The sequence below is a fragment of the Oncorhynchus keta genome, chromosome 18 (assembly GCF_023373465.1).
Source record: "Oncorhynchus keta strain PuntledgeMale-10-30-2019 chromosome 18, Oket_V2, whole genome shotgun sequence".
NCBI lineage: Eukaryota > Metazoa > Chordata > Actinopteri > Salmoniformes > Salmonidae > Oncorhynchus > Oncorhynchus keta.
The window spans coordinates 2,050,105-2,078,093 of NC_068438.1; the positions used below are offsets into that span (position 1 = coordinate 2,050,105).

A 27,989-nucleotide genomic window follows, 5' to 3' on the forward strand; every position below is an offset into this window, starting at 1 on the left:
ACATACTGTTTGCCAGAATTCTGCCAGCCTTCACAAGACCATAACATATGCAAATTTCCGCTTTTGTGTTATACACCTCTAGCAGAAGAATTACATGGTTGAGTGCATGTAATTCAGTTTCCCTGGCATATAGTACTTTCTATAGATGGCCTTAAACTAGCAATTTATGTCTGAGATGATATGAACATGACTGGACATTCAAACATATGTATCTTTTCATCATTATCAATAGCTTCTACCAGGTCTTCACACTTTCGTTTTACATGTTTCAGTTCGCTGCAGCTAGCAACTGGAACAAGCTGCAACAGACTCAAACTGAACAGTTTTATCTCCATCTCTTCGTTCAAAGACGCAATCATGGACACTTACTGACAGTTGTGGCTGCTTTGCGTGATGTAATGTTCTATCTACCTTTCCCTTTGTGCTGTTGTCTGTGCCCAATAATGTTCGTACCATGTTTTGTGCTGCCGCCATGTTGTGTTGCTGCCATGCTGTGTTGTCTTAGGTCTCTCTTTATGTAGTGTTGTGGTGTCTCCCTTGTCGTGATGTGTGTGTTGTTCTATATTTTAGTTTTTATTTATAATCCCAGCCCCGTCCCCGCAGGATGCGTTTTGGTCGGCCGTCATTGTAAATAAGAATTTGTTCTTAACTGACTTGCCTAGTTAAATAAAATGTTTTGTGTCATCGGGAAAAGCCTATATCAACTCATGATAGTTTGTATATCAACGTTGGAGGTTTGTCAGACTGCATTAAAATAGCATCTGGCTTGTCCAGTGTTTGCTGCACTGAGAGAATTATGTATTGTATCTGCAAAATTTCACCTCACAGACTGGTCTTCCCTGGCTGTCTGACCCTGCTGGGACCCCTGTCACCATCTCGTCCTGCTAAGACATGATGAGCAGGGTTCCATTCCTGTGGGACGCCTGAAGGACCTGCGGGTTTGACAGAGATCATTGCAGCACAGTCTGCGGACAGTCAGACAGATGACTTTGGGATTCAAATGGTTTTGTTGTCCCACAGATGCTTTGTAAACGGTCCTCTGTCTGCTTGGTATGGGTTAGACTCACATCCTTTTCGCATTATTCACACACTGCTGCTTCAACTTCTTCAATAGCCCATCTCTCACAGTTGGCCGTGAGCGTTCAAGTGTTCCTAGTATGTGTGGTCTCATTAAAATAGAGTAGGCTGCCTACATAGGCAGAGAATCATGTGGCAGTTAAATATCAAATAAGATTATACTTCAGTTTACAGTGTCTGTAAAAAAAAATTATAATGGAAAGAAGTGGATGGCGCTCAACCAACGTGAGTCGACCTGCAATCAAAACATGGAATCATCATTGAAAAGGCACAAAGCACACACAAGTTAGGTTACTATGGTGAGCACCGGTGAGCCTATTCATTTAAGTATTGAATACCCTTTTATTTGCCTCAGCCTGCAAATTGTCCTCCTAATAGGTGGGCGATATTCTATTGGACGAAGCAAAACGTAGCAAGTGTCTTATTCATGCTGCTTCCAGTTCAGTAGCTACCTGCAAGATCAGGTGAGTGTGGTCTCAATTAAATAGAATAGGATATAGCCTATGTATGAGCAGAGAAGCACAGTGCAGTTCTCTTTCCAAGGAAATGTCCTTCCTATATTGCCTAGAAAGTTCTAAATACTAATCACCCACATTTCTGTCTGAAAATCTTCCCACTCCTAGAAGGTATCCTATAAAATAGCTCAAGCGAAAGCAGAGTTGGAGAGACTTGCACTATCTTCAATCTAACATATTGGCTGATCTAGCCCAGTAATACAGATAGCCTAATATCGGGGCCATGTGAGAATCTCCTGGTAATTTAAACTATTTTAAGGTATATTTGCTCATTTGATATTGCCTATAGGGCTCAAAATTGCTGCGACCATGGCTGGCAAGTGAGCTGCGTCACATATGCCTAAAATAACATTGCGGGACTGCAGTTGGGTTTGGGACCAGTTCTTGTGGGAGTCGGACAGAAAGCTGGTGAGGTATGAAAAGCTGCGGATGCTGGCGCAGACCTCTACTGTGCGTCGAGACAGTGAAGCCTGTAATGTTAGAGCTGTGTATTACTGTGTCAGTGTGAAAAGTAGGGAATTAGCAAGGGAAACGGACAGCTCAATAACGTTACATTGCCATACTGACTAATAAAACCTCAAAACAAATGCTACATACATTTCCATAACGACAAAAGCTGTTAGTAATAATAGCTGCCTCATATTGCTATCTGTTTGACAGATGGGTCAGCTCTAGCCTCTACCTGACTGTGGTAGCTACTAGCAAGTGCAGCTAATTCACCTCGGTCGAGAGGGAATTTAGCATTCGCTAACGTTACATGTCAGTTACAATACCAGCTCAGCACTGAGAATAAACACCTGTTTATTTTTTTGTATGTAAAGTTAAACAGCAGTGACCTTGTCAACTAAAGATTAGTCATTTTCTGCTGTGCTTGCTTTTAGAACTCTGAAAGAGTGCAAATCATACGGTGCATTCGGAAAGTATTCAGACCCCTTTGACTTTTTTCTCATTTTGTTACATTACCGCCTTATTCCAAAATGTAATGAATAAAAAATATTCCTCATCAATCTACACATAATACCTCATAATGAGAAAGTGAAAATAGGTTTTTAGAAATTAATATTAAAAATAAAAAATATTATTTGCATAAATATTCAGACAAATTTTTCATTAATCATCCTTGAGCTGTTTCGACAACTTGATTGGAGTCCATCTGTGGTAAATTAAATGGATTGGATTTAAGGGAGTTTCCCCAGCATCCTGAAAATTGAAGGTCCCCAAGAACACAGTTGCCAACATCATTCTTAAATGGAAGAAGTTTGGAACCACCAAGACTCTACCTAGTTCTGTCCCCCCCGGCCAAACTGAGCAATCGTGGGAGTAGGGCCTTGGTCAGGGAGGACAAGTTAAGCCTGATACAGAGGCTATTTCTTTGGGCTATTCTTTGGGCTACTGTGTATATTTGGTAAATGTACTTGTATATTTTGTATGATATGGGTCTTTCACCATTGGATCGCCAAGACCTGTCAATAACTCGACACTGAGTACGTCAACCTGCCTTTCCTTCTGCTGATTTCGTGCCCTTACCACTGCTACAAGATCCATGTTTTTACAATTACATAGGTTAATAAAAATACTGTATGGTGGTGGCAGCATCATGCTGTGGAAATGTTTTTCAGGGACTGGGAGACTAGTCAGGATCTAGGGAAAGATGAACGGAGCAACGTGCAGAGATCCTTGATTAAAAACCTGCTCCAGATCACTCAGGACCTTAGACTGGGGCAAAGGTTCACATTCCAACAGGACAACGACCCTAAGCACACAGCCAAGTCTACGCAGGCGTGGATTCGGGACAAGCCTCTGAATGTCCTTGAGTGGCCCAGCCAGATCCAGGACTTGAACCTAATCGAACATCTCTGGAGAGACCTGAAAATAGCTGTGCAGCGATGCTCCCCATCCAACCTGACAGAGCTTGAGAGGATCTGCAGAGAAGAATGTGAGAAACGCCTCAAATACAGGTGTGCCAAGCTTGTAGCGCCATACCCAAAAAGACTTGTTTGTAGTAGCTGCCAAAGGTGCTTCAACAAAGTACTGAGTAAAGGGTGTGAATACTTGTGTAAATGTGACATTTCTGTTTTTCTTTTTAATACATCAGCAAACATTTCTAAACGTGTTTTCACTTAGTCATTATGGGGTATTATGTGTAGATTGATGAGTAAGATGGTGAGATTTGCGCACTGTAAACTGTTTTAAACTGCTTCGTCAAAGTTGGAGCAGACTGTATTTTTTAGTGATAATACATTTCTGGCAGCCTTCCATTACACACAGGTGTTCAGAGCATACTAGATACTGTAGCTAATTAGCACAGGTGGTCCCTCTGTCTTCCGTAAACACGTGCTGTAAAATGGAGATATGGCCATGTGGGAACACTAACTGTATAAAGGTGTGTATCAATTTAACCTTTTTCTTTTTCGATAATGATATCTCACTGATATGAAAAATAAGGTCCTTGTGCTTCCAAAACCTTACCTCACGCGATGTGTGTTGATGTCCGCCGTACAGAAGATGCCTTCCTTTAATCCCCCGTACAGAAGATGCCTTCCTGTGTAATGTAATGGGCTAGGAACCACTGTATGAGTTGTTGAAAGGGAAGTTTCCCCTTTTATTTGTCTAAAAGAGGACAACAATTACTTATGCGTCTACCAATGTATGGTAAATCATATCACTTTTCAGTCAATGTATTGGAGCTCGTGAACCACATTTCAGAAGCATGCGTGTATTGTCTAGAATATATATTTGGCTTAATACATTGTTAAACCACTTTTTAAAATATTTTTGTATATTTTTTTACTGCATTTCATTTTACAAACTGCTGATGGGGGTTAGACATTAGGAATAGAATGAAGCATATTTTCATAGAGTACGGGTACATCAATGTAATCAATCCTGATCTCACAGATTTAGCTCTATTGTGGCCCCTGAGGCCCTCGTAGCATTATCAGCTTAATCGAAGTTAAACAATAATCAGTCTGTAAGTACTGTATGGGGAAATTCCACGGTAACAGAGACTCTGATCTTTCTGCTCAGATGCAAAGTTTGGTAACAGAATAAAGACACATGGCACAAACCGTCATTCTGTTTCCAAACTTTGCATCTGCATTGTTCAAGTAAATGTGTTTTTGTCAAATGTTCTGTGTAAATTGTTCAAAGTAGTCCTTGTGCATAGAGTCGTATGGTTTGTTAAACGGACCCAGGACTGAGTTTGGGAAACCCTGCTCAAACAGTTAGACATTTCACTTGAAAACAAAAAACAATGATTACAAAGTTTAGTCCAGGACTAGGCTTAATCTGTGTCCTAGAAAGCGGCCCTTATAGCACAGGTGGTAGATGGGGCATGTTCACTATAACTGCAGGATTGCTGGCTCAAGCCCCGCTCTGGCTGTTCCTCTTTAATCTCTACAATGGTACTCTGCCGGGGAAGTAACACCACCTAGCAGTATCTTCATTAGCCTAACCAACTCGCATTGCACAGCAGAAAGCCTTTAGCAACTGCTGAGATATAAAGGTCAGTGGCCTGTGTCTTCAAATCAGAGAGATAGATGGAGCAAAGCTGTCATCAAGCCAAAGGGTGGCTACTTTGAAGAATATCAAAGAGATTTTGATTTGTTTAACACTTTTTTTTGGTCACTACATGATTCCATATGTGTTATTGCATAGTTTGGATGTTTTCACTATTATTCTACAATGTAGAACATAGTAAAAAGAATGAAAAACCCTGGAATGATTAGGTGTGTCCAAACCTTTACCTGGTTATGTATTAAAAAAATCCTGTTGCCTATAATGTAATTGCAGCAAGTAGGAGAGGGCAACATAAAGTACTGTTTAAATGATCTTGACTAACAGAGAGAAAAGAAACAAGAGCACAATTTCTCCCAAACACAGAAGTCTTTGTTATTCATTTTGGGGCTGATCCTTTTGTGTTACCTGTGAACTAATTTTAGTCTCTCTTGTCATTCAGAAGTTGAGCACTGGGCAGGGGAGCCTTGCATCTCACAAGTGCTTACATAATATCCATTGATTGAGTTGTTAGTAGAGTTTAGTGAATGGAAGTGAAACTGAGGTGGAATACAGTGCCTTGCAAAAATATTCATCCTTCTTGGCGTTTTTCCTATTTTGTTGCATTACAACCTGTAATTTAAATCTATTTTTATTTGGACTTCATGTAATGGACATACACAAAATATTCCAAATTGGTGAAGTGAAATTTTAAAAATAACCATGTTTAAAAAAAACAATTGACAAAATAAAAAACTGAAAAGGGGTGTGTGCATATGTATTCACCCCCTTTGCTATGAAGCCCCTAAATAAGATCTGGTGCAACCAATTACCTTTAGAAGTCACATAATTAGTTAGATTGCACACAGGTGGACTTTATTTAGGTTTCACACGATCTGTCACATGATCTCAGTGTGTGTGTGTGTATATACACTGCTCAAAAACATAAAGGGAACACTTAAACAACACAATGTAACTCCAAGTCAATCACACTTCTGTGAAATCAAACTGTCCACTTAGGAAGCGACACTGATTGACAATACATTTCACATGCTGCTGTGCAAATGGAATAGACAACAGGTGGAAATTATAGGCAATTAGCAAGACACCCCCAATAAAGGAGTGGTTCTGCAGGTGGTGACCAGACCACTTCTCAGTTCCTATGCTTCCTGGCTGATGTTTTGGTCACTTTTGAATGCTGGCGGTGCTTTCACTCCAGTGGGGAGTCTACAACCCACACAAGTGGCTCAGGTAGTGCAGCTCATCCAGGATGGCACATCAATGCGAGCTGTGGCAAGAAGGTTTGCTGTGTCTGTCAGCGTAGTGTCCAGATCATGGAGGCGCTAGGCGCTATCAGGAGACAGGCCAGTACACCAGGAGACGTGGAGGAGGCCGTAGGAGGGCATCAACCCAGCAGCAGAACCGCTACCTCCGCCTCTGTGCAAGGAGGAGCAGGAGGAGCACTGCTAGAGCCCTACAAAATGACCTCCAGCAGGCCACAAATGTGCATGTGTCTGCTCAAACGGTCAGAAACAGACTCCATGAGGGTGGTATGAGGGCCCGACGTCCACAGGTGGGGTTGTGCTTACAGCCCAACACCGTGCAGGACGTTTGGCATTTGCCAGAGAACATCAAGATGGGCAAATTCGCCACTGGCGCCCTGTGCTCTTCACAGATGAAAGCAGGTTCACACTGAGCACGTGACAGACGTGACAGTCTGGAGACGCCGTGGATAACGTTCTGCTGCCTGCAACATCCTCCAGCATGACCGGTTTGGCGGTGGGTCAGTCATGGTGTGGGGTGGCATTTCTTTGGGGGGGCCGCACAGCCCTCCATGTGCTCGCCAGAGGTAGCCTGACTGGCATTAGGTACCGAGATGAGATCCTCAGACCCCTTGTGAGACCATATGCTGGTGCGGTTGGCCCTGGGTTCCTCCTAATGCAAGACAATGCTAGACCTCATGTGGCTGGAGTGTGTCAGCAGTTCCTGCAAGAGGAAGGCAGTGATGCTATGGACTGGCCCGCCCGTTCCCCAGACCTGAATCCAATTGAGGACATCTGGGACATCATGTCTCGCTCCATCCACCAACTGTACAGGAGTTGGCGGATGCTTTAGTCCAGGTCTGGGAGGAGATCCCTCAGGAGACCATCTGCCACCTCATCAGGAGCATGCCCAGGCGTTGTAGGGAGGTCATACAGGCACGTGGAGGCCACACACACTACTGAGCCTCATTTTGACTTGTTTTAAGGACATTACATCAAAGTTGGATCAGCCTGTAGTGTGGTTTTCCACTTTACTTTTGAGTGTGACTCCAAATCCAGATCTCCATGGGTTGATAAATTTCATTTCCATTGATAATTTTTGTGTAATTTTGTTGTCAGCACATTCAACTATGTAAAGAAAAAAGTATTTAATAAGAATATTTCATTCATTCAGATCTAGGATGTGTTATTTTAGTGTTCCCTTTATTTTTTTGAGCAGTGTATATATACCTACCTACCTGTTCTGAAAGGCCATAGAGTCTGCAACACCACTAAGCAAGGGGCACCATGAAGACCAAGGGGCTCTCCAAACAGGTCCAGGAAAATGTTATAGAGAAGTACAGATCAGGGTTGGGTTATATAAAAAAATATCTGAAAATTTGAACATCTCACAGAGCACCATTGAATCCATTAAACATCCAGTAAAAAATTGAAAGAATATGGCACCACAACAAACCAGCCAAGAGAGGGCCGCCCACCAAAACTCACAGACCAGGCAAGGAAGGCAACAAAGAGACCAAAGATAACACTGAAGGAGCTGCAAAGCTCCACAGCGGTGATTGGAGTATCTGACATAGGACCACTTTAAGCTGTACACTCCACAGACCTGTGCTTTATGGAAGTGGCCAGAAAAAAAGCCATTGCTTGAAGAAAAAATAAGCAAAAACATTTGGTGTTCACTAAAAGGCATGTGGGTGACTCCCCAAACATATGGAAGAAGGTACTCTCTGGTCAGATGACACTAAAATGTATCTTTTTGGCCATCAAGGAAAACGCTACCCCGAGAACACCATCCACACAGTGAAGCATGGTGGTGGCAGCATTATGCTGTGGGGGTGTTTTTCATCGGCAGGGACTGGGAAACTCGTCAGAATTGAAGGATGGCGCTAAAAACATGGAAATTCTTGAGGGGAAACCCTTTTCAGTCTTCAAGAGATTTGAGACTGGGACAGAGGTACCCATTTCAGTAGGACAATGACCTTAAGCATACTGCTAAAGCAACACTTGAGTGGATTAAGGAGAAACATTTAAATGTCTTGAAACTGCCTAGTCAAAGCCCAGACCTCAATCCAATTGAGAATATGTGGTATGACTTAAAGTTTGCTGTACACCAGTGGAACCCATCCAACTTGAAGGAGCTGGAGCAGTTTTGCCTTGAAGAATGGGCAAAAATCCCAGTTGGCTAGATGTGCCAAGCTTATAGAGACATACCCCAAGAGACTTGCAGCTGTAATTGCTGCAAAAGGTGGCTCTACAAAGTCTTGACTTTGAGGAGATAAATAGTTACACGCGCTCAAGTTCTGTTTTTTTTTGGTCTTCTTGTTTGTTTCACAATAAACAATATTTTGCATCTTCAAAGTGGTAGGCATGTGTAAATCAAATGATACAAACCCCCCCAAAAATCTATTTTAATTCCAGGTTGGAAGGCAACAAAATAGGAAAAATGCCATGTGGGTGAATACATTCGCAAGCCAATGTAGATGCCTGACAATGTTCCCACCTTCAAGTTTTGGAACCGAAAAAACACATACACCTCAAAATGTACATTAACACACAGAAACAGCAAATCCTCCATAAAATGTATCTCATCGAACTAACAGTAGTCGTGGCCAAAAGTTTTGAGAATGACACAAATATTCTGTTGCCTCAGTGTCTTTAGATATGTTTGTCAGATGTTACTATGGAATACTGAAGTATAATTACCAGCATTTCATAAGTGTGAAAGGCTTTTATTGACAATTACATGAAGTTGATGCAAAGAGTCAATATTTGCAGTGTTGACCCTTCTTTTTCAAGACCTCTGCAAAACACAGTTTCTTCAGATAAGTCTCCAGTATCAAAATTTCCAAGCAAACAAAAACAGACATGCAGAGATAAAAGAACATACTGTTTGCCAGAATTCCGCCAGCCTTCACAAGACCATAACATATGCAAATTGGTCCGCTTTTGTGTTTACACCTCAGCAGAGGAATGACATTTCTGAGTCCATGTAATTCAGTTTCACTGGCATATGGCCTTAAACTGCAGTAATTTATGTCTGAGATTACATGAACATGACTGGGCTTTCAAACAGCTTATACCAGGTCTTCCTCAAATTTTCAAGTTTTGTGTCATCGGGAAAAGCCTTGATACAGTTTGGAAATCAACTTTGGAGGTTTGCGTTAAAATAGGTTCTGGCTTATCTAAAGTTTTTTTCACAGAGAGAATAAAGTGTTGTATCTGCATAAATTCACCTCGGCTCCGTCAGACTGGTCTTCTCTGGCTGCCTGACCCTGCTGAAACAGTCATATGATCCTCCTAAGATGAAGCATGACAAATGATTACCTTGGTGTACATTTATACATCATATTATCCAATAATATAATCAGTTGTTCAATAATTGAACTTACGATTATTCCCAGATCCCAGACTGTAGCTTTAAGTTTAAACTGCTTTCCTCTAGCTACCCATCAATTCAAGAAGGAACTTTGTGTCATTCACTGATATTTTTAATATACAGCAAAATTCACCTGACCTCGGTCGACTTGGTCTTCCCCTGGCTGTCTTATCCTGCTGGGACCCCTGTCATCATCTGATCCTGCTAATACATGATGAGCATAGTGTTGTGTACTGACTGCACTAGAGGGCTGCGGGTCCCAACAGAGATCATTGCAGCGCAGTCTGCATTTTTGCTGGGCAAGAGAGTTCAAGTTTTCCTAGTATGTGTGGTCTCATTGAAATAGAGTAGGCTGCCTACATAGGCGGAGAATCATGTGGCAGTTAACTTCAATATGATTACTCTGTAGTTTACTACACTGTCTGTAAATAAATGTTGACAATGGAAAAAAGTGTAGGGCACTCAACCAACGTGAGTCGAAGTGCAATCAAAAAATGTAATCATCATTGAAAAGGAAAAGGCAATATGGGCACATAAACGCATTTATTTTCAGCAAACTTAACACGATTCACGTCCTAATGGACTTGCTGTGAGATGTTACCCCACTCTTCCACCAAGGCATCTGCAAGTTCCTGGACATTTCTGGGGGGAATGGCCCTAGCCCTCACCCTCCGATCCAACAGGTACCAGGCGTACTTCAATGGGATTGAGATCCGGGCTCTTCGCTGGCCATGGCAGAACACTGACATTCCTGTCTTGCAGGAAATCATGCACAGAATGAGCAGTATGGCTGTTGGCATTGTCATGCTGGAGGGTCATGTCAGGATGAGCCTGCAGGAGGGTACCACATGAGGGAGGAGGATGTCTTCCCTGTAATGCACAGCGTTGAGATTGCCTGAAATGACAACAAGCTCAGTCCGATGATGCTGTGACACACCGACCCAGACCATGATGGACCCTCCACCTCCAAATTGATCCCGCTCCAGAGTACAGGCCTCAGTGTAACGCTCATTCCGTCGACGATAAACGCAAATCAGACCATCACCCCTGGTGAGACAAAACAGCGACTCGTCAGTGAAGAGCACTTTTTGCCAATCCTGTCTGGTCCAGCGACGGTGAGTTTGTGCCCATAGGCGGCATTGTTGCCAGTGATGTCTGGTGAGGACCTGCCTTACAACAGGCCTACAAGTCCTCAGTCCTGCCTCTCTCAGCCTATTGCAGACAGTCTGAGCACTGATGGAGGGATTGTGCATTCCTGGTGTAACTCGGGCAGTTGTTGTTACCATCCTGTACCTGTCCCACAGGTGTGATGTTCGGATGTACCGATCCTGTGCAGGTGTTGTTACACGTGGTCTGTCACTGCAAGGACGATCAGCTGTCCGTCCTGTCTTCCTGTAGAGCTGTCTTAGGTGTCTCACGGTACGGACATGGCAATTTATTGCCCTTGCCATATCCTCAGTCATTATGCCTCCTTGCAGCATGTCTAAGGCACGTTCACGCAGATGAGCAGGGACCCTGGGCATCTTTCTTGGTGTTTTTCAGAGTTAGCAGAAAGGCCTCTTTAGTGTCCTAAGTTTTCATAACTGTGACCTTAATTGCCTACCGTCTGTAAGATGTTAGTGTCTTAATGACCTTTCCACAGGTGCATGTTCATTAATTATTAATAGTTCATTGAACAAGTATGGGAAACAGCGTTTAACCTTGCGACGAGCAATCCCGTATCCGGGAGCGTAATCATAGCCTCAAACGCATTAGCATAACGCAGCGGACATAAATATCCCTAGAAACTTTTCCTATTCATGAAAATCGCAAATTAAATGAAATAAGTATATTCAAACGCAAGCTTAGCCTTTTGTTAACAACACTGTCATCTCAGATTTTCAAAATATGCGTTACAGCCAACGCTAGACAAGCATTTGTGTAAGCTTATCATGGCATAATGCTATGCTAGCTCTGCTGGCAGCAGGCAAGATTTTCACGAAAATAAGAAAAGCAACCAAATTAAATCATTTACCTTTGAAGAACTTTGGATGCTTTCACTCAGGAGACTCCCAGTTAGATTGCAAATGTTCCTTTTTTCCAAAAATATTATTTTTGTAGGCGAAATAGCTCCCGTTTCTTCATCATGCTTGGCTGAGAAATCGACCGGAAAATGCTGCAACTATAACGCCAAACTTTAAAAAAAAATTTGCTCCATAATATCGACAGAAACACGGCAAACGTTGTTTAGGATCCATCCTCAAGGTGTTTTTGACATATATATTCAATAATATATCCGTCGAGGCAATTGGTTTCTCATAAGAAGCGATTGGAAAAATGGCTACCTCAGTATTTTCTGCGGGAGACACCATGTGACCACATGCTATATATGGTCCCTTACGGCCATTCTTCAATGGAAATGCCTAAAAAGACGTCACAATTCTGCAGAAACCTTGGGGAATACGTGGAAAATGTAAGCTCTTTGTAGCTCATTCACAGCCATATAAGGAGTCATTGGCATGAGGCAGTTTTAAAAAATGCGGCACTTCCTGGTTGGATTTTTATCTGGGTTTCGCATGTAACATCAGTTCTGTGGCACTCACAGACAATATCTCTGCAGTTTTGGAAACATCAGAGGGTTTTCTTTCCAAAGCTGTCAATTATATGCATAGTCGAGCATCTTTTCGTGACAAAATATCTTGTTTAAAACGGGAACGTTTTTCATCCAAAAAAATTGAATAGCGCCCCCTAATGGTTAAACCCTTTACAATGAAGATCTGTGAAGTTATTTGGATTTTTAGGAATTATCTTCGAATCACAGGTTCCAGAAAAAGGGATGTTTCTTTTTTTGTTGATTTTAGAAGAGTTTAGACTACTATGGTGAGCAAGCAACGCACTTTTTCATTTTAAATAAATATTGATTACCCATTGATTTGTCTCTGCCTGCAAATTGTCCTCCTAAAAGATAGGCTATATCCTATAGGCCTTTGCTAAATATAGCAAGTGTCGCTGTCGTTATTCTTGCTGCTTCCAGTTCAGTAGCTACCTGCGAGTTCAGGTGTGTGTGGTCTCAATTAAATAGAGTAGGATGTTGCCTATGCATGAGCAGAGAAGCACAGCGCAGTTCTCTTTCCAAGGAAATGTACTTCCTAAATAGGCCTATAATTAGACCATAGCTTACTACATTGCCTAGAAATAGGCCCTTTTCACCCATATTTCTCCGTCTAAAAACCTTACATCTCCTAAAATGTAGGCTGTAAAAATAGCTCAAGAGAAAGTGCAACTCTCCAGCATTGCTCTCTTCAAACTACATATAGCATATTGGCTGATATTGCCCAGTAATACAATATAAGGGCTATGTAAGAATCTCTGGTATTTGAATTTCTTAAGTTGATTTTGTGCATTTGATATTACTTATAAGGCGTAACATTGTGTAACATTGCTGGGACCATGGCTGGCAAGAGTGCTGCGTCACATATGCCTAAAATAACATTGCGGGACTGCGGCTGGGTTTGGGACCAGTTCTTGCGGTAGTGTGTGGGTGTCAGACAGAAGGCCAGCGGGTGTGGGCGGGAGCGGGATAAAGAAATCGGTCCAGCGCAGACCTCTACTGTGCATCATGACAGGGAAATCTGTAACATTACAGCTGTTTATTACTGTGTCAGTGTGAAAAGTAGGTAATTAGCTAGGGAAACTGACAGATCAATACGTTACATTGCCATTCTAACTAATAAAACTCACATTGCACTGAAAAAACATCAGAATATCAATCTTCAATTGTTGGCCGATGGTTTCATCATTTGATTCAGGTCTACTGTAATATAGGCAAAAAGAATAGCTAACGTTAGCCAAATTACATCAACTGGTGAAAGCTAGCCAAGTTCATTTACTTCTGAAAAGGGAAATACAAATGCTACAAAACATTTCTGTTCCAACAACAGCTGTTAGTAATAATAGCCAACTCAAATCGCTATCTGACAGATAACTAGAGTCAAGAGATGACTTGGCTGTGGTACCTACTCGCTTGTGTAGCTTATTCATTCACCTCAGTCAAGAGGGGATAAAACATTAGCTGACTTTATATGTCAGTTACTAGGAGGCTAATATCAGCTACATTTATGCCTTTACTAGACTATGGGGATATTTTATATATGAATGCTTCCGCTCAGTGTTTGAGATCAATTGACACTTTTTACCATGGCACTTTGAGATTTATTTTAAACTGCAAAACCCTTACGCACCACAGCCCTTTGTATACCAGGGCTGGCTGGCCTTCTCTAGTCACTCGTAGGCTCAGTCACTGGTATACTTTTATTTACAAAGCCATTTTGGGTTTTTTACCTTTTTATTTGTGCATTTTTATTGTTCAGAAATGTGGTGGGTACTCTCTTCGTTCGCTTGACTTTATCCTGCTAACTTCCAAATGTCCGAACTGAATTTGGTAAAAGGGCTTTTATGTACTCTGTGCCATCGTCTTGGAACGCCTTACAAAATACTTTTAAACTGGAAGAACGATTGGTGTTTTTAAATCACTGATCTGTCAATGTTTTCAATTTGCTGTTTTATAATCTTGTGAATTCAATGGTTTTTACTTGATTACTTGTAGTTTTTCATGATGTCTGTCTGTAATTTTTAGTAATGACTTGGTGCTGCCTATCTTGGCCAGGGCGCTCTTGAAAAACAGATTTTAATCTCAATGAGCCCTTCCTGGTTAAATAAAGGTTAAATAAAAAATACTATTTCAGCACTGAAAAAAAAAACACTAGTTTAGTATTATTTCTGTGAAGTTAAACAGTAGTTTCCTTGCCAGCTACAGTGGAAGTCAGAAGTTTACATACACCTTAGCCAAATACATTTAAACTCAGTTTTTTCACAATTCCTGACATTTAATCCTAGTAAAAATCCCCTGTTTTAGGTAAGTTAGGATCACCACTTTATTTTAAGAATGTGAAATGTCAGAATAATAGTCGAGAGAATGATTCATTTCAGGGATTGATTTGACAACATCCAGTGAAATTGCAGGGCGCGAAATTCAAAAACAGAAATAATCATAATAAAAATTCTGAAAACATACATGTGTAATACATCAAAGTGTAATACATAAAGTTTCACTTATTTTTTTATTTTTTATTTATTTTTTATTTCACCTTTATTTAACCAGGTAGGCTAGTTGAGAACAAGTTCTCATTTGCAACTGCGACCTGGCCAAGATAAAGCATAGCAGTGTGAACAGACAACACAGAGTTACACATGGAGTAAACAATTAACAAGTCAATAACACAGTAGAAAAAAAGGGGAGTCTATATACAATGTGTGCAACAGGCATGAGGAGGTCGGCGAATAATTACAATATTGCAGATTAACACTGGAGTGATAAATGATCAGATGATCATGTACAGGTAGAGATATTGGTGTGCAAAAGAGCAGAAAAGTAAATAAATAGAAACTGTGGGGATGAGGTAGGTGAACATGGGTGGGCTATTTACCAATAGATTATGTACAGCTGCAGCGATCGGTTAGCTGATGTTTAAAGTTGGTGAGGGAGATAAAAGTCTCCAACTTCAGCAATTTTTGCAGTTTGTTCCAGTCACAGGCAGCAGAGTACTGGAACGAAAGGCGGCCGAATGAGGTGTTGGCTTTAGGGATGATCAGTGAGATACACCTGCTGGAGTGCGTGCTACGGATGGGTGTTGCCATCGTGACCAGTGAACTGAGATAAGGCGGAGCTTTACCTAGCATGGCCTTGTAGATGACCTGGAGCCAGTGGGTCTGGCGACAAATATGTAGCGAGGGCCAGCTGACTAGAGCATACAAGTCGCAGTGGTGGGTAGTATAAGGTGCTTTAGTGACAAAACGGATGGCACTGTGATAAACTGCATCCAGTTTGCTGAGTAGAGTGTTGGAAGCGATTTTGTAGATGACATCCTACCGAAGTCGAGGATCGGTAGGATAGTCAGTTTTACTAGGGTAAGCTTGACAGCGTGAGTGAAGGAGGCTTTGTTGCGGAATAGAAAGCCGACTCTTGATTTGATTTTCGATTGGAGATGTTTGATATGGGTCTGGAAGGAGAGTTTGCAGTCTAGCCAGACACCTAGGTACTTATAGGTGTCCACATATTCAAGGTCGGAACCATCCAGTGTGGTGATGCTAGGCGGGCATGCGGGTGCAGGCAGCGATCGGTTGAAAAGCATGCATTTGGTTTTACTAGCGTTTAAGAGCAGTTGGAGGCCACGGAAGGAGTGTTGTATGGCATTGAAGCTCGTTTGGAGGTTAGATAGCACAGTGTCCAATGACGGGCCAAAAGTATATAGAATGGTGTCGTCTGCGTAGAGGTGGATCAGGGAATCGCCCGCAGCAAGACCAACATCATTGATATATACAGAGAAAAGAGTCGGCCTGAGAATTGAACCCTGTGGCACCCCCATAAGAGACTGCCAGAGGACCGGACAGCATGCCCTCGGATTTGACACACTGAACTCTGTCTGCAAAGTAATTGGTGAACCAGGCAAGGCAGTCATCCGAAAAACCGAGGCTACTGAGTCTGCCGATAAGAATCTGGTGATTGACAGAGTCGAAAGCCTTGGCAAGGTCGATGAAGACGGCTGCACAGTACTGTCTTTTATCGATGGCGGTTATGATGTCGTTTAGTACCTTGAGTGTGGCTGAGGTGCACCCGTGACCGGCTCGGAAACCAGATTGCATAGCGGAGAAGGTACGGTGGGATTCGAGATGGTCAGTGACCTGTTTGTTGACTTGGCTTTCGAAGACCTTAGATAGGCAGGGCAGAATGGATATAGGTCTGTAACAGTTTGGGTCCAGGGTGTCTCCCCTTTTGAAGAGGGGGATGACTGCAGCAGCTTTCCAAACCTTGGGGATCTCAGACGATATGAAAGAGGTTGAACAGGCTGGTAATAGGGGTTGCGACAATGGCGGCGGATAGTTTCAGAAATAGAGGGTCCAGATTGTCAAGCCCAGCTGATTTATACGGGTCCAGGTTTTGCAGCTCTTTCTTGCGGCGACCCATCCCGGATCCGGTATCGTGACTACGGCTCAAGCTCATTACCATAACGCAAAATGCAAAAAAATATTCTTAGAAATATTTAACCTCCACACATTAACAAGTCCAATAGCTCAAATGAAAGATAAACACCTTGTTCATCTACCCAAGAAGTCAGATTTCTAAAATGTTTTACGACGAAAACATAGCACATATTTATATTAGACCACCACCGAAACAAAAGACGAGAGGCAGCCATTTTGTCCCAGAAAATATACAATTATAAAAGCAGGATTAAAAAATAAATCATTCACTAACCTTTTGAAAATCTTCATCAGATGACAGTAATAGTACATGTTACACAATACATTTATTTTTTTTCAATAATATGCCATTTATATCCATAAATCTCTGTTTACAATGACGACATTTCAAAAAATGCTACTCAAATGTCCGGAGAAATGATGATAGCTCCGACAGATAACGTCAGATAACAAGCAATAAACATGACTAAAAATACATGTTCTACATATAGTTACAAAGATACACTTCTTCTTAATGCAACCGCTGTATTACATTTATTTTTAACGTTACAGAATTCGTTCACTCATACAATGAGACGGCGCTCAGATATTAGCAGTATGTCTCCTCTACGTTTGGAGTCCACAGAAACCCAAAATAACCACATAAATATTCCCTTACCTTTGATGTTCTTCGATCAGAAGACGTAGAAGGAGTCATACTTACCCAATACATCATTTGGTTTCACGTTGTGTGTCTCTGTATTAGCATATGCTAACAGCTTCAGCTGAAATGCACCCAAAATGACTTCTGGTCCCGCACTCTTGCGCATCAAAACTTCAAATTTACATATTATATGTCGACTAAACTGGTCAAACTATGTGCAGAATCGAGTTTTATGATGTTTTTAACATGTAAAACAATGATCAGCGCGAACAGACAAACCGCCTTCAATTGCTGTTACTTGGAAAAGAACGTGCCCCAAATCGGCCGCGCGCAATAGAGTGCATGTATTTGAGAGTGACACTAACATTTTCACCCGCCAAACGACGAGGGCTCGCGGGATTCTCACAATGAACGCGCCATTTGAAAGCAGGCATCGCGCTGAACACATACATACTGTTCCCAGATCGGTAGCTGCCTGGGAAGGGTGGGGGCGATGACGTCAAAGTTGACCCAACTTTTCTCTTGACAAGAGAGAGTTTGGGAGAAAGGCTGCCCTGAGAGTTCTGCTTTACATACAGGCATAATTTAAACGGTTTTAGAAACTTTAGAGTGTTTTCTATTCAATAATAATTATTATATGCATATATTAGCAATTTTGGGGGAAAATATTTTCAGTTTACTATGGGCACGCACTTCCTCCAAAGGGGGCAGTATTGAGGCCTAGTCTTAAGAGGTTAACTTCTTGTTAATCCAGCCCCAGTGTCAGATTTCAAAATGGCTTTACGGTGAAAGCAGACCATGTGATTATCTGAAAATCATATTTCGACCAGCCAGGCGCGACACAAAAGTCAGAAATACGATTTAATTCATGCCTTACCTTTGAAGATCTTTTTCTTTTGGCACTCCAAAATGTCCCAGAAACATCACAAATGATCCTTTTCTTTGATAAATTTCTTCTTTATATCCCAAAATGTCCATTTATTTGGCGCATTTGATTCAGAAAATACACCGGTTCCAACCCAACATGACTACAAAGTATATAATAAGTTAACTGTAAACTTGGTCCAAACATTTCAAACAACATTCCTATTCCAAATTTAGGTATCCTAAAACGTAAATAATCAATCAAATTTAAGACGGGATAAACTGTGTTCAATACCGGACGAAAACAAAGTGAAGCGCATTCCAGGTCGCACGCACCAAAAGACTAGAGTCCACCTGGAGTGACACATGGAAAGAACAGGGCTACTTCTTCATTTCTCAAAAGAAAAACATCAACCAATTTCTAAAGACTATTGACATCTAGTGGAAGCCATAGTAACTGCAAGCAGATTCCTATTAAAAAGGGCTTGCCATAGAAACCTAATGGAAAACAGATTGACCTAAAAAATAAATAAAAAATCCCAGGGCGGATTGTGCTCGGGGTTTCGCCTGCCAAATCAGTTCTGTTATACCCACAGACATTATTCAAACAGTTTTACAAACTTCAGAGTGTTTTCCATCCAGATCTACTGATAATATGCATATCCTAGCTTCTGGGCCTGAGTAGCAGGCAGTTTACTTTGGGCACGCTTTTCATCCGGATGTGAAAGTACTGCCCCCTATCCCTAAGAGGTTTTAATGACTCCAACCTAAGTTTACAACTTCAACTGTAGTTGAAGTCAACTAAAGAGTACCCAGTTTCTGCTCTGCTTCCTTTTAAGGTGAAAGAGCGCAACATACACATTGAACTATGCTCAACTCCCCCGTGCTGGTCCAGCCAGCCTTCCAGAAGCTTTGCTTTCACAAAGCATGTCAGCCTGCTCTATGGTGTCCACGCGGTCTTAAATCCAAATTGTCTGAACCTCCCCAGTGAAAGTTGTGCCCCTGCAATTAGCAGTTTCTCGAATTCCAACCCCACAAACAATATCCTTTGCTGTCAGACTAGTTTAGCCTCCCTGGTGTGACAGAGCAAATAACAATGGAAGTGCAAGATAGTTTGATTTGTTCAGATAAGTGTCTGTGTGCGTTTCCACTCGGCTAAAGTGCCAAATTAGAGCATTATAAAGTTGCTTTCGTCTTCTTTTGTTTCCGACCCAGTTGAGTGAGCAAGCCGGCAGACGGCCAGAGCTCCCCCAGAGCTCAGCTTCCTGGAGACCTACCCTCATCAAAGCTATTGTATTAGAGCTCTCAAGCATAAAAGGTGAACATTATGCTGTGGGAATGTTTTTCAGCGGCAGGAACTGGGAGACTCGTCAGGATCAGGGGAAAGATGAACAGAGCAAAGCACTGAGAGTTCCTTGATGAAACCTGCTCCAGAGTGCTCAGGACCTTCCACTGGGGCGAATTTTCACCTTCCAACAGGACAACGACCCTAAGCACAAAGCAAAGACAACACAGGAGTGGCTTTGGGACAAGTCTCTGAATGTCCTTGAGTGGCCCACCTAGAGCCCAGACTTGAACCCGGTCGAACATCTCCAGAGATACCTGGAAATAGCTGTGCAGCGACGTTCCCAATCCAAGCTGACTGAGCTTGAGAGGATCTGCAGAGAAGAATGGGAGAAACTCCCCAAATACAGGTGTGCCAAGCTTGTATCGTCATACCCAAGAAGACTTTAGGCTGTAATCGCTGCCAAAGCTGCTTCAACAAAGTGCTGAGTAAAGGGTCTGAATACTTATTTAAAATGTGATTTCAGATTTTTATACATTTGCAAAAGAAATTGTGCTTTGTCATTATGAGGTATTGTGTGTCGATTGATGAGGGGGAAAAAATGATTTCATAAATTTTAGAATAAGACTAAATTAACAAAAGGTGGAAAAGGGGTCTGAATACTTTGTGAATGTAGCATATAGTATGCTACAGTAGAAACGACAACACGATATACAGGAAAAAAGGCACTTACTTTGATAGGAACGCACACATGTGCAAAGTTATAATCCTGACTATGTCTTTAGCCCGCCCCATTAGTCTGTCCTGTATCTCTTGCCTCTGTTCTGATATACTGCATACCTTCTTTTTCAAGTAAGCTTGCATCATTTCTTGTCATTCAGTCACTGTGCACCGGTCTGTGCAATCACCCCTGAAGTTGTGGGTCTTTGACATCTGATTTCAGAATTAGGTTGAAATATGATCATTCAGGTATTTGTGTTACGGGCTGGGGAGGGATTGGAGCGCCCCTGCTAGGCGAGCAGCAACTTGTTTTCTTATTTCACTGCCCAGTTGTTTGTCTAACTCTGCTAGGGATTGCAATTGGGTTTGGTTTTCATTTTCACCCCCTATGGGCATCTGATTCAGGAAGTGGGCAGTTCCGTTGTTTCACTTTCGTTTTGTACTACATTGTCTTATAACAACAGGTAAATAGGTATTGTTCAGTGCAATCATAATGGTTGAATCAAGTGAGACATTTCAGAAGATTTGATTAGCAAACAGCTAAATAAATTCATACTTACTGCATCTTTAAAAGTGGTCCTTTCTATTGAAACATTTCTAGCTGAATGGGGAATAATCAATGAGACTCACCAGGTTGGCTGTCATAGAGGACTTCATTTGCATCTAGGTTCTGAGGAGAGAGAGAGAGATAGGGAAAGACTTATTAAAAGAGGCCTATTGGCACGGTTGACTTTTCAATTGAATGTAACAAAACAAACCAGCACTCGGCTCAATTAAGACACAGTCAGAGAGCAATTCCTGCACCGTGGCTGTCAACCTGTAGCTGCCTGCAACAGACCATGGAAGAATGAGGAAATCAATCACAGCTTTGAAGAGTCTTTTCACCTCCCATCTTTCAGAAGAAGACATGTTTCAGTCTTTGGGGAGGAAGGAAGACTGTATAGCCTACAGTTCTGGTAAGTCTCCGGAATTCTGCAGCAAAAGCAGAGTGGTAACAGATAATGAGGAGAGAGAGTAAGAAATGTTTTGATTTATGACTACCTCTAGACTAACAATAACTCCCCTCCTGGGCTTGGCAGGTCCCATTGGAGAGGAGCACAATTTAAACAAGTCGTAAATTCAAAGTGAGGCGGGTGTGGCACCTCGTTTTGGCATCACCGGAGCAACCAGGGGAGGGGTGAGGACAGTCAACGGAGCCATCAGAGGAAAGCCATCTATTACCCTCTCTCGGGAGATGACCACTAAGAACTATTAGAACAACACCGACCAGAGATGTTCATTTAGCTCATAGAGAGAGATGTCCTAACCCTGGCTGAGCTGCTGCCTGACCCCTGTCACAACAGAACCTCCCTTTGACTCACCTGTCACTTGCTTCTCCCTATTCCCTTCATTCCCTATAATATTCATCAAACCTTAATATGAGTCTAACAAGTACTGTGTATAGAAGACGCATTTGAAAGATATGATGCTAAGATTGAAGACAAGCGGCAGGCAGCAAAAGAACGATAAATCCTCCATGATGCTTGTTCACTTGCATGTACTTTGTGTTGTCAGATTTGGGTGTGATCAGAGTGAGACACAGATTTATGCATCGGAAGACAAGATACATCCAGAGCTGATTTAATTCAGTGCCATTGGTGGATAAAAAGACATTGGCTTTAATTGGGCTCAGTAGCTTAAGTCTGTCAGGCCCATGGGTTTCTCAATCTTCATACTGCTTTCCTCTGAAGCTCGTTTCTAAGGAGAGACACTAACATCCTCAGACTGCCTTATATGAGATGAATAGCCTATATATTACTTATATATTATATCATCCCATCCCCTGATTCTTAGAATATTTTCAACACAATGTTTCTAATAAAAAGTGATGCAGTAGGTCTCTCCTCAACTCTTAGCCAAGAGAGACTGGCATGCGTAACATTTAAAATCAGCCCTCTGATTACAATGCAAGAGGTGCCGCCCTGTTCTGGGCCAGCTGTCACTTAACTAGGTCTTTCCTTGCAGCACTTGACCACACACTAATTTATTATTATTTATTCATTATTTTTACCTTTATTAAACTAGGCAAGTCAGTTAAGAACAAATTCTTATTTTCAATGATGGTCTAGGAACAGTGGGTGAACTGCCTTGTTCAGGGGCAGAACGACAGATTTTTACCTTGTCAGCTCGGGGATTCCATCTTCGATCTTTTGGTTACAATGCTCTAACCACTAGGCTACCTGCCGCCCACTAATCAAGGTAAGACAAAATTAGAGCCTGCAGGACTTGATTTTTGGCACGTGGTGAGCATCTCTTTATTATGGACAGACTCTTTACAACTATTGATTCTATACGTTTTGACCATGACAGTTTAAAAGCTAAGGTAACGCCAAGCAATTTAGTCTCCTCAACAAGTTCAACAGCCACACCATTCATTACCAGATTCAGCTTAGGTCTAGAACTTAGGGAATGATTTGTACCAAATACAATGCTCTTAGTTTTAAAGATGTTCAGGACCAGTTTATTACTGGCCATCCATTCCAAAACAGACTGCAACACTGTGTTAAGGGTTTCAGTGACTTCATTAGCTGTGGTTAATGATGCTTATATGGTTGAATCATCAGCATACTCAAATGCTTTGTTTAATGCCAGTGGGCCTAGAGAGCTGCCCTGTGGTACAACCCACTTGACATGTTTGACATTAAAGAAGCTTCCATTAAAGAAACCCCTTTGGGTTCTATTAGATAGATAGCTCTAAATCCACGATATGACAGGTAGAAAAGCCATAACACAATCATTTTTTGGGGGGGAGCATGGTGAGTGCCCTTCTCTATAAGCTTGCTGAAAGTCTGTTGTTAATTTGATTACAGAGAAATAGCATAGTATTTGGTCAACAACAAAAAATTCAACAGTTTGCTAAGAGCTGGCCGCAAGCTGATAGGTCTGCTGTTAGAATCGGTAAAGGACACTTGACCAATCTTGGGTAGCAGAATTACTTTGGCTTCCCTCCAGGCCTGCGGACAAAGACTTTCCTCTCGGCTCAGATTAAAAATAAAAGTCAGCTACCATTCCCAGTACCGTTCCTTCTGAGTTAATAATGCCAGGAGGTTTGTCATTACTGATCTAAACAATTTTTCCACATCTCCCACACTAACTTTACAAAATTGGAACTTGCAATATTGTTCTTTCATTATTAGTTTTATATGCATGAATACGATGGAAGTAATCATTAAAATAATTGGCAACATCAAATGGTTTTGTGATGAATAAGCCATATGATTCGATGAAAGATGGAGTTGAATGAATTTCATTTAAAGTACTGGATATAGCCACAATTACTTTATTTATTTTTTATTTAACCTTTATTTAACTAGGCAAGTCAGTTAAGAACAAATTCTTATTTACAATGACGGCCTACCGGGGAACAGTGGGTTAACTGCCTTGTTCAGGGTCAGAACAACAGATTTTTACCTTGTAACCTTTTGGTTAATGGCCCAACGCTCTAGCAGCCGATCACTGTGATCCAATGGGTACGGAACCAGCTAGAGCATTGTTCCACAATATTAGTACAAATGTGATCGATACATGTGGATGATCTTGCTCCTGTAGTGTTTGTCAACACCCTGGTAAATTGATTTATAACCTGGACCAGATTACAGGCACTGGTTACCGTGAGAAGCTTGCTCTTGAGTGGACAGCTTGAGAACCAGTCAATTAGTCAGGTCCCCAAGAAAGTAGTTGTTTACATCAAATCAAATTGTATTTCTAGACCTTAGGGTGAAATGCTTACTTACAAGCCCTTAACCAACAATACCGTTTTTAAAAAATAAAGTGAAGTAAAAATAAAATTAAAATAAACAAATTATGAAAGAGAGCAACAGTAAAATAACAGTGGTGTGGCTATATACAGGAGGTACCGGTACAGAGTGAATGTGTGGGGGCACAGGTAATGGAGGTAATATGTACATGTAGGTAGGGGTGAAGTGACTATGCATAGATAATAAACAGAGTAGCAGCAGCGTAAAAGAGGGGGCGGCACAATGCAAATAGTCTGGGTAGCCATTTGATTAGCTATTCAGGAGTCTTATGGCTTGGGGGTAGAAGCTGTTAAGAAGCCTCACAAACCTAGAATTGGCACTCCAGTACCACTTGCCATGCGGTAGCAGAGAGAACGTTCAATGGCTAGGGTGGCTAGGGTGGCTGGAGTCTGACAATTTTTAGGGTCTTCCTCTGACACCGCCTAGTATAGAGATCCTGGATGGCAGGAAGCTTGGCCCCAGTGATGTACTGGGCCGTATACACTACCCTAGGTAGTGCCTTGCGGTTGGAGGGCGAGCAGTGATACCAGGCAGTGATGAAACCAGTCAGGATGCTCTCAATGGTGCAGCTGTAGAACTTTTGAGGATCTGAGACCAATGCCAAATATTTTCAGTCTCCTGGGGGGTGAATAGGCTTTGTCGTGCCCTCTTCACAAATGTCTTGGTGTGTTTGGACAACGATAGTTTGTTGGTGATGTGGACACCAAGGAATTTGAAGCTCTCAACCTGCACCATTACAGCCCTGTCGATGAGAATGGGGGCATGCCCGGTCCTCCTTTTCCTGTAGTCCACAATCATCTTCTTTGTCTTGATCACGTTGAGGGAAAGGTTGTTATCCTGGCACAACAGGAAGTCCAGGATCCAGTTGCAAAGGGAGGTGTTTAGTCCCAGGATCATTAGCTTAATGATGAGCATTGACTATACTGAGCTGTAGTCAATGAATAGCATTCTCACGTAGGAGTTCCTTTTGTCCAAGTGGGAAAGGGAAGTGTGGAGTGCAATAGAGATTGCATCATCTGTGGATCTATTTCGGCGGAACGCAAATTGGGCTGGGTCTAGGGTTTCTGGGATAACAGTGTTGATGTGAGCCATGCCCAGCCTTTCAAAGCACTTCATGGCTACAGACGATAGTGCTACGGGTTGGGAAGTCATTTAGGCAGGTTACCTTAGTGCTTTGTCACAAGCCGGCCGTGACTGGGAGACCAATGAGGCGGCGCACAATTGTCTGGGTTTAGGGGAGGATTTGGCCGTAACGTCCTTGTCCCATCGCGCTCTAGCGACTTCTTATGGCGTGCCAGGCGTCTGCAAGTTGACTTTCATTTCCAGTTATACGGTGTTTCCGAGGAGTGTCAAGAATGGTGGACAATGAGCCTGTCGTAGCGCTCTGGCAGCTTGGATAAGTTATTTCCTCTTCTGATGCACAGCTTCATGATAGACCTTGTTGCGGAAGATATACAGTAGATTTCTCTTAAGATCTTGACTCTTTCCCGAACAGGTACCTTGTGCTTGAACCTCAAGAACTTGACCACTATCAGCCTGTCTCTGGACCTACTCACTGTCACAGTCATACTCTGGACCGAGTTTTGTCCCGTGGAATAAATAGTGGATCTTAATGTTTTCCTCATAATCCTGGACTATCGGACCACCATTTATTACATTTGCAATCGCAACAAATAATCTGCTCAGACCCCAACCAAGGAGCATCAAAAGCTGTGCTATAAATTCACAGACAACCCAAAGATTCCTTGATGCCCTTCCAGACTCCCTCTGCCTACCCAAGGACGTCAGAGGACAAATATCGGTTAACCACCTAACGGAGGAACTAAATGTAACCTTGCGTAATACCCTAGATGCAGACACACCCCCAAAAACAAAAACACTTTTGTCATAAGAAGCTAGCTCCCTGGTATACAGAAAATACAACGAGCTCTGAAGAAAGCTCCCAGATAATTGGAACGGAAATGGCGCTACACCAAACAGGACGTCTTCTGATACGCTTGGAAAGACAGTACCGTGCAGTATCGAAGAGCTCTCACTGCTGCTCGATCATCCTATTTTTCCAACTTAATTGAGGAGAATAAGAACAATCCTAAATTCATTTTTGTTACTGTCGCAAAGCTAACTAAAAAGCAGGATTGCCCAAGAGAGGATGGCTTTCACTTCAGCAGTGATAAATTCATGAACTTCTTTAAGTAAAAGATCATGATCATTAGAAAGCAAATTACGGACGTCTCTTTAAATCTGCATATTTCTCTAAAGCTCAGTTGTCCTGAGTCTGCACAACACTGCCAGGACCTAGGATCAAGGGAGAGACTCAAGTTTTCTAATACTATATCTCTTGAAACATTGATGAAATCAGTCATGGCCTCGAAACCGTCAAGCTGCATACTGGACCCTATTCCAAATAAACTACTGAAAAATAGCTTTTTCCTGTGCTTGGCCCTCCTATGTCGAACATAATAAACAGCTCCCTATCCACCGGATGTGTACCAAACTCACTAAGTGGCAGTAATAAAGCCTCTCTTGGAAAAGTCAAACCTTGACCCAGACAATATTTAAAAAAATATATAGGCCTATATCAAATCTCGCATTCCTCTCAAAAATCTTAGACAAAGCTGTTGCGAAACAACTCACTGCATTTCTGAAGACTAACAATGTATACGAAATGCTTCAGTCTGGGTTTAGACCCCATCATAGCACTGAGACTGCACTCGTGAAGGTGGTAAATGACCTTTTAATGGCGTCAGACCAAAGCTCTGCATCTGTCCTCGTGCTCCTAGACCTTAGTGCGGCTTTTGATACCATCGATGACTACATTATTTTGGAGAGATTGGAAACCCAAATTGGTCTACACGGACAAGTTCTGGCCTGGTTTAGATCTTATCTGTCGGAAAGATATCAGTTTGTCTCTGTGGATGGTTAGTCCTCTGACAAATCAACTGTACATTTCGGTGTTCCTCAAGGTTCCGTTTTAGGACCTCTACTGTTTTCAATATATATTTTACCTCTTGGTGATGTCATTCGGGAAAATAATGTTAGCTTTACTGCTATATGGACGATACACAGCTGTACATTTCAATGAAACATGGTGAAGCCCCAAAATTCTCTTCCCTGGAAGCCTGTGTTTCAGACATTCAGGCAATTGTTTTACTTTTAAACTTGGACAAAACAGAGATGTTAGGTCAAGGTCCCAAGAAACAAAATAGATCTTCTGTTGGACCTGACAATTAATCTTGATGGTTGTACGTCTCAAATAAAACTGTAAAGGACCTCAGCGTTTCTCTGGACCCTGATCTCTCTTTTGACTAACATACAGACTGTTTGAAGGACAGTTTTTTTTCCATCTACGTAACATTTCAAAAATCTGAAACTTTGTCCAAAAATGATGTCACTTCTAGATTAGACTACTGCAATGCTCTACTTTCCGGGTACCCAGATAAAACACTAAATAAACTTCAGTTAGTGCTAAACACAGCTGCTATAATCTTGACTAGAACCCCAAAAGTTGATCATATTACTCCAGTGCTAGCCTCTCTACACTGGCTTCCTGTTAAGGAGGGCTGATTTCAAGGTTTTACTGATAACCTAAAGGATTACATGGGCTTGCTCCTACCCATCTTTCCGATTTGGTCCTGCCGTACATACCTACACGTACGCTACGGGCACAAGACGTAGGCCTCCATAGTCCCAAAAATTTCTAAGCAAACAGCTGGAGGCAGGGCTTTCTCCGTTAGAGCTCCATTTTAATGGAATGGTCTGCCTATCTAACCCTATTACAGGGGCTGAGTCACTGGCTTACTGGTGCTCTTCTATGCCATCCCTAAGAGGGTTGAGTCTCTGATGTGATCTTCCTATCCGGGTTGGCGCCCCCCTTGGGTTCGTGCCGTGGGGGAGATCTTCATGGGCTATACTCGACCATGTCTCAGGGTAGTTGA

General features: G+C 42.1%; 1 protein-coding gene across 5 annotated transcripts in view; it reads right to left on the bottom strand.

Annotated features, from left to right (window-relative positions):
- Positions 1-27,989, bottom strand: part of LOC118397035 (beta-1,3-glucosyltransferase-like) — a 149,831-nt gene that overhangs the window by 76,920 nt on the left and 44,922 nt on the right. For 3 of the 5 annotated variants that reach the window (XM_052467098.1, XM_052467097.1, XM_035791436.2), the window contains one exon: positions 20,888-20,927. In XM_052467098.1, coding sequence (XP_052323058.1) covers positions 20,888-20,927 — 40 coding nt within the window. Of the gene's footprint in view, positions 1-20,887; positions 20,928-21,142; positions 21,230-27,989 lie in introns of all 5 variants that reach the window. The other 2 variants (XM_052467101.1, XM_052467099.1) reach the window with 1 other exon arrangement.